Here is a 10,076-nt window from a genome sequence, read left to right as displayed (position 1 = left end):
ATATAGACAGCAAATAAAACACAGAGACCAGATTTATTTTGTACATATTTCTTTCTATCACACCTTGTATAACTCCAACTTCCCCCTCTCTCTTTCCCTCTCTCTAGTTCTTAGAGCAGTATGACAGTGCAGTAGCTGGAGGCTCCTGGTCGTTCCACTGTGTCTTGTGTAATTACTCCTCCCGCTCTAAACTCCACCTACTGAGACACACCCACTCCACGGGTCATCATAAGAGGGAGGAGCTTCACCGCTTGCAGCTTGTGAAAAGGAAGAGCCTGAATAAAGGAGAGGAGCTAGCTGCTATCTTCAGCATCAGGAAGTGTACCAGTCCTGAGATAGGTAATACATTCAGGTCATCTTTTCCCATTCCCTTCTCTCTGAAGTGTGCACTTGTGGAATTTAAAAGTATGGGATTATTGTAGACATTGGCAAGAGGGAATTTCGACCATATTTTGTACATCAGTCCAGAACAAATGTATAAATAGGATAGAGAAAATTAACTGCAGACCTAGGATAAGTCAACCGAGAGAAGAAATTAGAAGAAACTTGGAGAGATGGAGCAAGGTGAAGAGAGAGTGATTGAGAGAAAAGGAATGATTGATTATGGTCAGGGGTCAATTGGGTTAATTGATTTGTCGATACACATGCTCGTTACATCCCCTATCACCCCGACAACGCTAACAAGCACCCACCGACTCACTGCTATTGAACTGTAGGGTGGCAGGTAGCCTAGTGGTTAAGCGCTTTGGACCAGTAACCCGAAAAGTTGCTGGTTCGAATTCCAGAACTGACGAGGTGAACAAAAATCTGACGTTGTGCCCTTGAGCAAGGCATTTAACCCTAATTGCTCCTGTAAGTCACTCTGGATAAGAGCATCTGTTAAATGACTTTGTTATATTCCAGAATATAACTTTCAGGCCAGTTACCCAGACACTGTCAATAGAGATTCTCCATTCGAGCATGCTTTTTAGTCCATGACTAGGCTTAGTGAGGGTCAGAAACTAGACTTCTGAGTATTGTTCTAATGACTCCTACTGTACTCTGTTCTATCTCTGTCTGGTCTAAATCTGGTCTAACTCTGTCTGCTACTCTGTATTAAACAGTCAATAGCAGGTATTTGGTCTGAATGAACTGGTCTGAATCCCAGGAGGCTCTTTAATAGAAAATCAATAATGGATCAATCAGTGTGTGTGTGTTGCTGTGTATTAACATATGTGTTATCTTTCTAGATGAAAGCAGTGAGGAGGGGGAGAGGAGAGATTCCTTATCCCCAGCCAAGCGATCATTCTCTTGGCTGGAGGAGACACAGAGCCCCCTCTCTCCCAAATGCCCCAGAACCGACAAGCACACCACTGACCAACATATTACTGCCAAGTGCCCACTGTGCCAGGACACACTGGTACACACACACCTGAGACGTCACCTCACACTCACTCATAGTGTGGCCCAGGACTGTGTGGAGAAGCTCATGAGCACTGTAAGTGTGTGTGTGGGTGTGCTCTAGCTACCTTTCATAAGCAGAAGTGCAATCAAGCTGAAGGAGTTTGCTTTTAGTGTCTCTAGCAAACAAAGAGTGCTCATCTCTCCACATCACCAACCTCCATTACTTTACCCAGCATGCTAAGTGCTCTTTGTCTCCCTCTCTGACTTCACTTGACTGCCTTCTTCCTTTTAGTCTTCCTGTTTTTCCCCTCATCCCTCTCTCACCCCTCCCTCTCCTCTCATCTCTCTTACCCTCTCCTCTCTCCCCTTTTTCTCTCACTCCCTTTTCATCTCTCATTCTTCTCTCCACCCATCTTCTCTCTCTCCATCTTTTTCTCTGCACCCCTTGTTCTCTCTCGTCCCCCCTCTCCACCCCCCCTCTCTCTCCATCTTTCTCTCTCCGCCTCCTCTTTCTCTCACCCCCTCTCAACCACTCCTCTCTCTCCATCTCTCTGCCACCACAGCCCCCATTTTCCACCCCTCTCCCTCTCTCTCTGATAGTAGTGTAGGTTCATTAATTCAGTCTGGGGTGATGATGGCCATTATGTTCCTCGCTTTCCAATTACTCTCTCAAGATTAAGCCTGACCTTCACTCTCTCACTGCTTCACCCGCATATGTGTATGTGTCTCTTCTGTCTCTGCCATGCCAAGTGTGTGTGTCTTCTTTCTGTGTGTGTGTCTTCTTTCTGTGTGTGTGTGTCTTCTTTCTGTGTGTGTGGTTGATATAAAAACACTCTTCATTCTATTTCCCTCCGTCTCGTATTATTATTCATTGATTTAGAAGTAAAGTGTCTAATGGGAGAATGAGGTGATGTAGACAATACAGGAGCATCACTATTATTATTCCGTCTGCACTATCAAACAGGAAAGACACTGTTTTGACTGACTATAAAGGCAATCAGTCATCTGGATAGGTTCAGACTGACGTTCAAAACCTTTGTTGTTGGATTCTTTTCCAGGTGGCAGTGGATCTGCCAGAGATACTACAGAAAGAGACACTGCAGAGGGATTCTCATTCAAGCGACTCCAACACAAACGTATATCAAACAAACGATTCCAACACAATCGACTTTTACGCAAAGGAGTCCCTCAGAAATGAGTCTCAATCAAACGACTCCCATATAAATGAAGAAGAAGTGATACCAGCCAAAGATCTGCCCACCCGTCCTTGTGAGGACCAGCATCTAGCAGAGGACAACACCTCTCACCTCGAAGAGTCCCCCAGCTCTTCCCCCCCCCTCCCCACTCCTCCCTCTCCCTCCCTCAGCCACCTCCCTTCATCCGCCTTACCTCCCTCTCCTCCCAGCGATGCCCCTCCCTCCTCTGATCGTCATTGTTACAGGTTCCGCTGTGGCAGGTGCAGTCTAGCATTCCGAACACAGGAGAAGCTGAAACTGCACTGGCAGTACCATGCCATGAGGGCGGCGACAGAGTGCCACCTCTGCCCCAGACGCTGCCGCAGCCAAGAGGCCCTGCAGAGACACCTGCTCAACACACACCTACAGGACCTACACCTACAGGGTACACACCCTGACCAGATTGGAGCACACATCCAACGACCAACCAGCCTGGAGGGGGAGGAAGAGGAGGGGGAGAGTATGAGTGAAGAAGATGAGGAGGAGGGAAATGAAGGAGAGGAGGATGAAAAGGATGACCCAGATGAGGAGGAGAGGCCCAGTCCTGGGGTTAGTAATAGTGACAAGGGTTCAGGGCAGCAGGAGGAGGAGGCAGGGTCAGAACCCAGCCCCCTCATCAAGGGCTCGAACCCGACTCTGGAGCGGTTCCTGGACCCGACTCGGCCCTACAAGTGTTCAGTCTGCTGTGAGTCCTTCACTCAGAGAACCATCCTGCTGGTCCACTATAACTCTGTGTCCCACCTCCACCGAGCCAAAGCCAGACGGGCCCTGCATGACTCCAGCCCCAGTCATGCTGACACCCCCCAGGGCCTGGAACCAAGCCCCTACCGCTGCAGCCTGGCCCCTGACCCCAGGCCCTACCGCTGCAGAATGTGTGGGGTGGCCTACAGCCAGAGCTCCACCCTGGACATCCACCTCCGTTCTGTACTGCACCAGACACGAGCCCGTGCAGCTCGGACCCAGCTACCACTGAACCCCCACACCCACCAAACTCCAGCCTCAGCCTCAACCCAGGCTCCCCACACCCCAGTCCCATCCTTGGTCCAAACTCAGACCCCTGCCTCCAGCCCTTCGCCTGGAGGAGGAGAGGCATCTACCAGGGGAAACCCCCCAGCAGCCACCAGACCAGCCCCTGCCCCCCCAAGTCCCTGTTCCTCCCTGAGTGAAGCCCAGCTGAGTGTGGGTGTCTCTGGGCAGGTTAAGGGTCAACAGGCTAAGAGGAGGAGAGTAGAGGACCTGGCCGCTTCCGCAGGACAGCAGGACCTGATGTTACTCCAACAGCAATTAGCCCAGGCCCAGATACTACAGCAGCAACAGGAGTTAGCCCAAGCCCAGATACAGCAACACACAGCCCTCCTCCAGCCCCAGCTCTTTAGTCCAACACTGCTCCCACACCTCCCCTTACTGCAACAGAACCTCCTAAAGCAGCACCTCCCTTCAGCAGCAGAGATTCTCCAACACGGGAACCTCTTCCCTCCCCTCCCCTTATCCCCAGACAGCCTATTCTCTCTACAGCAGCAGCTGCTCCTGTCCTTCTACCTTTCTGGAGGGTTGCATCTCAACCCCAACACAACCCTTATGAACCAGACCACCTCAGCTGTCTCCCCTCAGACCACCTCAGCTGTCTCCCCTCAGACCACCTCAGCTGTCTCCCCTCAGACCACCTCAGATGTCTCCCCTCAGACCACCTCAGCTGTCTCCCCTCAGACCACCTCAGCTGTCTCCCCTCAGACCACCTCAGCTGTCTCCCCTCAGACCACCTCGGACCAACACCCCCAGATAGAGAGGCTTGAACCTCCATCTCCACAGCCAGAGACGAATGGAATCCAGTTTCCAGCCCATACCCCGAAATGTGAAACCCAGGCTGAGACCGCTGGCAGTGACTCCCACCTCCACCAGACAGAGAAAGAGTTCAACCCATCCGCCCCTCCTGAGGGAGATGGAGAGAAGAATGGAGAGATGCAGGAGAGTGAGAAGAAGGAGAGAGCAGAGAAGGCCCTCAGAGTTCTGTTGGAAAGATACGGCTGGGAGCTGGCCCTACAAAGCACTCAGAGCAGACAGAGACAGCAGAACAGAGAGATGGAGGGATGCCTGGAGGAGGAGAAGCAATGTGGAGAATGTGGGAAGCTGTTCTCTGACTCTCTGATCCTGAAGAGCCACCAGGAGTTTGTTCACCGCCAGATGATCCCTCCTGTAGTGTTGGAGATGTTCTCCAGACAGTACAGGCTGCAGTACGACCGCCTCTACCCCCTCAGACCCTTCACACCGGGGGACACTGAGACTACTGTTGTTGCACCCCTAACCCCAGCTTCAGCACCTGCACTTGCACCTTTACCCCCAGCACCAGCCTCAGATTCAACCCTCGACCAAGCCCAATCCCTCGCCGTCTCCCAAACCTCAGTCCCAGCCCTTACCCCAGCTGCAACCCTAACAACCATAGACACAGACCCAGCTGTGCCATCACCACCAGCACCAGCATCCGTATCTGTAACCCTGTCCCCAGACCAAGCCCCAGTTAATTCCCTCTTCCCAGTTCATGCCAGAGCCTCACCAACACCCTCTCCTCCTCCACCCCCCCGACAACCACAACCACTTTCAGAGCAGGACAGTACCACAACGACAAACACCCCTTGCCCTGACCCCTCTCAAACTATCATACACAAGCCCAAACTCTCCATACCCCCTCTCCCCTTACCCCAACTCCCCCTGCCCCGTCTTCCTTTATCCAACCTCTCCTCTCTTCCCTTCCCCATAGACCCCTCTCTCCTCCCCCTTGGTCTAATGCAGCCCATAGCCCTCCAGTCAATGCTTCAGTACCAGTCCCTGTTATCGTCCTGCCACCAACCACCCTTATCCCTATACACCAACACCCACTCTGCTCCTTGCCCAGCTCTACCCCCATACACTACCACCCACTCTGCTCCTAGCCCAGCTCTACCCCCATACACTACCACCCACTCTGCTCCTAGCCCAGCCCTGCCCCCATACACTACCACCCACTCTGCTCCTAGCCTAGCCCTGCCCCCATACAATACCACCCACTCTGCTCCTAGCCTAGCCCTGGCCCCATATACTACCACCCACTGTGCTCCTAGCCCAGCCCTGCCCCCATACACTACCACCCACTCTACTCCTTGCCCAGCTCTACCCCCATACACTACCACCCACTCTGCTCCTAGCCCAGCCCTGCCCCCATACACTACCACCCACTCTGCTCCTAGCCCAACCCTGCCCCCATACACTACCACCCACTCTGCTCCTAGTCCAGCCCTGCCCCCATACACTACCACCCACTCTGCTCCTAGCCCAGCCCTGCCCCCATACACTACCACCCACTCTACTCCTAGCCCAGCCCTGCCCCCATACACTACCACCCACTCTGCTCCTAGCCCAGCCCTGCCCCCATACACTACCACCCACTCTGCTCCTAGCCCAGCCCTGCCCTCTCTGAAGTGTAGGCTGGAGGAAGGGACCGAGGTTAGGCCTATGAGTGATGTGATGGCCGGTGATGGAGAGGAAGGGGGAGAGAGGGAGGGAGAGGGGGATGAGCAGAGGAGGGATAGGCGCCAGAGGACCACCATCAGTGCAGAGCAGCTAGAGGTTCTATACCAGCGCTACAGTCTGAACTCCAACCCAACCCGCTCTGCACTGGAGGGCATCACCAGGGACACAGGGCTGAAGAAACGTGTGGTGCAGGTACTTTATCATTCTCATAGTAACATTTCTTTAATTCTGTAATGCTGAATCATCTTTTGTGTAATAACATGTAATAATGCTGTGGTTGTCTGTCCTTTCTCAGGTATGGTTCCAGAACACTAGGGCTCGTCAGCGGAAGGGCCAGCTCCAGACCCTGGGGAGAGGAGGTTTAGGTGCGGGTCTGGGTGACAACCACAGGCGCTGTCCGTTCTGTAGGGCTTTGTTCAAGGCTCAAAGTGCCCTGGACGCCCATGTTAGGGCCCGCCACTGGTCCCAGACTGACAGACCTGCCTATGGCCTGTCTCATCAGATAGGTTCCGCTGATGACTTCAGCTTTTCTCACAACCATGGATCCTACAGAGACAGGGAGGGTCCCCCACTCTCCCTCCAGCATTCTCCCTCTCTCTCCCACCATCCTTCTCTCCCTACCTCCCTCCATCCCTCCCCGAACCCCTTTCATCCCTCTCCAAGCCCCGGGGTCATCCCCACTGAGAGAAAATACATTTCTGGGAAAACAGATTTGACCTTTGACCTGAACGAACCCGACATGGAAGAGGAGGAAGAGGAAGAAGGTCTGTCAGTAAAAATATTCCCTTCGTCTGACCAGGCTCATGAGGGTAACCATAGCAATCTGTTGTCTCTGGGATACAAATATGGGATGGCAAGCTTCAACGTGCAAGACTGTGACCAGAATTCCAGTCCAAGTCTGTCTGAGAGTGTGGATAGGCATGGACCGAGACAGCAGCAGCAGCAGAGGCAGCGTACACAGATGACCCCCCAGCAGGTGGCCAAGCTCAGAGCCTGTTACAGGGAGCATCCCACCCCCAGCCCCCTGCAGTGTGAGGGCCTGGGACGGCAGCTGGGGCTCCCACGCAGGGTGGTGCAGGTGTGGTTTCAGAATGGCCGGGCCAAGGAGAAGAGGGCAAGGAGCCTCAGAGTTGACCCCACCACAGGATAGAGGGAAAGGCAGCAGAGGACAGGGGAGAGAACGCATACAGCCATGAACTAAGTGCACGTCACTCACAACAATAAACCAACCAGATGCCACAGAAGCCAAAGAGCATTCTACCAGTGTACCTCACCCCTTACTCAGCCCCAAAACATCACAGGGCAGACCTCCTCTAGAGCTTTAAGACACCACTCCTCTGTTCCTCTGTCTTGATTTCCCCTCCTCTCCTGTCCTCCAACCGATACCTCAGGAGTTAACCCCTCCATGCCAACAGATGTCCCTGTTCTGACAATAGAATCTGGAGAACCAGGACACAGTATGTGCCCCTCCCACTTCTGTTTAAAGACTTTACAAGTGCAAGTATCAAACTGTTAGATGTTTTAGTGTATAGAACGTTCTTTCAAAGTCTAAGAAAACTGAAAGAAACACAAGCAGCTACGGAAAACAAAAATGTAAAATATTCTTTACAAAGAGCATCTGCAAAGACTGGCTTGGATTCCAAAGCTCGTAACCAAAACCTTACATGTTGTGTTGTCAACATGGATTGTGTTGTCAACATGGTGGTTTTAATTTCCAAACCACAGTACAAACCATACAGTGAAGAGTAGAACTGAGACTGGTGCGTATCAATAGACTGACTGGTCTACGTGGTGCTGAAGCAGACCTCAACCTTCTCAAGCCAATGATGACTCTACTGCACATGTACTGAGCTCCTTATGTGGATAATAGGCCAAATAGCACTGAGCTAAGTCCACTTTGTCCTTTGTGAGAGGGCATATAAGAAGCTATTTTGATAACGTTCGACCAATACATGTCACAACTTTAACCAAACACTACACAACATTGTCTGTGTTTAGTAAATGTTAATGAATATGAATATTCTGGATTAACGGTCGTTATTATGCTTTGATAAGACAAAGTGTCATTTTGTGGTGTATGAGAACATAATGTAGGCGTTATGATGTTGCCTTTTCTTCTTATGTAAGTAAATACCAATATGATGTGTAATATAATGTCTACTATACTCAGGCCAACTGTACTGTTTTTTATTTGGTCCTAGTAATGTACTAGTTTCTCTTCTGTTCCTAATGCCAGACACAAAGTCTGTTTTGAAACCTTATGATGTAAATATTGACTGTTGATATGAAGTTCCTATAATGGTAGTTCAAAAGAAACCTCTCTGGATTTGAGAGATCTGAGCTTTCTGACCGATAATTGATAGTTCCATTATTACATTATTACAATGTTAAATGGTGTGAGGGGTAAATTAATGTACAGTATGTAGCTTTCATGTGGTCGGCTCGGTCTCCCCTGAGACTGCCTCTGTTCTGACGAACCATACTCACTGAGAGTTACTGACGTTATACTGATGACAATTTCGGATGTTGTGTTATACCGATGAAAACTTTAGATGTTGTGTGCACTTAACTCTCTCACACACTCTAACCATTTTTCTCTCGCTCTCTTTCTCATCTCTCCTCTTTTTGATCTATAAATGTAACAATATTACTGTAGTAACAGTAATAACTATGATAATATCGAATGCTTTAAAACACAACCCAAAGACAATAACACTGTAACCGTCGATGCATAAATCCCACAAAAAACAACTTCAAAAGTTGACTTGATAATGTAACATTGATTGTTGGGAAGAAAGAGTGACTGTATCAGAACTGCTGTATCTGTCTTCACCAGGCCACTGGTGAGTGTACACTGTAACCACCAGATAAACCAAAACCTGTTATTATACTAGGATGGAGGAGCACTTCTCAAAGCCCCCCCCCCAGCTACTAGTGCACTCAGTAGGAGTGTACTCAGTAGGGAACCAAACCCCAGCCCCTAGTGTACCATACTCAGTAGGGAACTACTTCAGAGCCATTGCAGTGTGTAGAGTGGTTGAACTGTTTTCCTCCTCAATGTCAATGTCTTTTTAACCAGATGGAAGAATCTATCTCAGTCTTTGAGGATGTCCAGTTGGCTGCTAACGTATTTTTTAATACTTTAATAACAACTGTTATAACACACATGACGCTGTTCATAACCTAACCTTTTTATTCTGATGTTAACAAAGAGATACTTGGGGCGGCAGTATTTACTCAGTAATGTATTACTATGTGGACAGTGGTTTCTGAACAAAGATACAAAGAAGTTACAATGACACTATAAAGATAAGATACTTCTATACGTAAGATCCTGCATAGCTATTCTATGGCAGGTTGGATTGTATCTAGCCCAAACCTTCCACAGGTCTGTGTACCAGTATGTTTCTGATCTTGTGTCGCTGGCTTGTTTAGCCATGTTTGTTTCTGCTTTAGGCCAACAATGTAGCCTTGTAGCTATGTAGCCATGCTTGTCTCTGCTCTAGGCCAGGCAACAATGTAGCCATGTAGTGACATAGACACGTATCCATGTACCTGGGTAGCCACGTAGTCATGTAGCCACACAGATTGTAGCCATGCAGTGACACTGAACACAGAAACAGTCTGTCATCCAGGCTAACCTTCCAAAGGATTCTTACTCTGTTTATCCATAGCTCTATATCTGACCAATGTTTACCACAATACCAATGATGTTTCTTCTGTACTGAAATTCCAAATACTGTACCACTTGGCAGTTATGTACATATTGTTGTTTTATTCCTTTTGCTTATTTTCTGAATAACTGTAAGATGTAAATATTGTGTCGTTCCTGGAAGCTGTTGCCGTAGTGATAACCAAAAGATACCTGTGTTGTGCACCTGTCCCAGTCTCTTGCTCCAGTGGTTAACTTTGTTCCTTCTCCCTAGTTTGCGAATGGATGTGTGTTTTCTCCCC

At 49.6% G+C, this 10,076-nt stretch overlaps 1 protein-coding gene across 1 annotated transcript in view; it reads left to right on the top strand.

The window, feature by feature from the left end:
• The window catches only part of LOC110501970 (zinc finger homeobox protein 3-like), a 13,309-nt gene extending 4,345 nt beyond the window's left edge, over nt 1-8,964 (top strand). Inside the window, exons 4-7 of the mRNA XM_036955551.1 lie at nt 108-339; nt 1,230-1,477; nt 2,442-6,314; nt 6,418-8,964. Of these exons, the coding sequence (XP_036811446.1) occupies nt 108-339; nt 1,230-1,477; nt 2,442-6,314; nt 6,418-7,272 (5,208 nt within the window). The 3' untranslated portion in view covers nt 7,273-8,964. The remainder of the gene's footprint in view (nt 1-107; nt 340-1,229; nt 1,478-2,441; nt 6,315-6,417) is intronic.
• Nucleotides 8,965-10,076: the final 1,112 nt, after the last annotated feature.

This window comes from Oncorhynchus mykiss, chromosome 2, assembly GCF_013265735.2.
Source record: "Oncorhynchus mykiss isolate Arlee chromosome 2, USDA_OmykA_1.1, whole genome shotgun sequence".
Classification (NCBI taxonomy): Eukaryota; Metazoa; Chordata; class Actinopteri; order Salmoniformes; family Salmonidae; genus Oncorhynchus; species Oncorhynchus mykiss.
The sequence above is the reverse complement of the archived record's forward strand: the minus strand, read 5'-3'. Positions and strand labels throughout refer to the sequence as shown.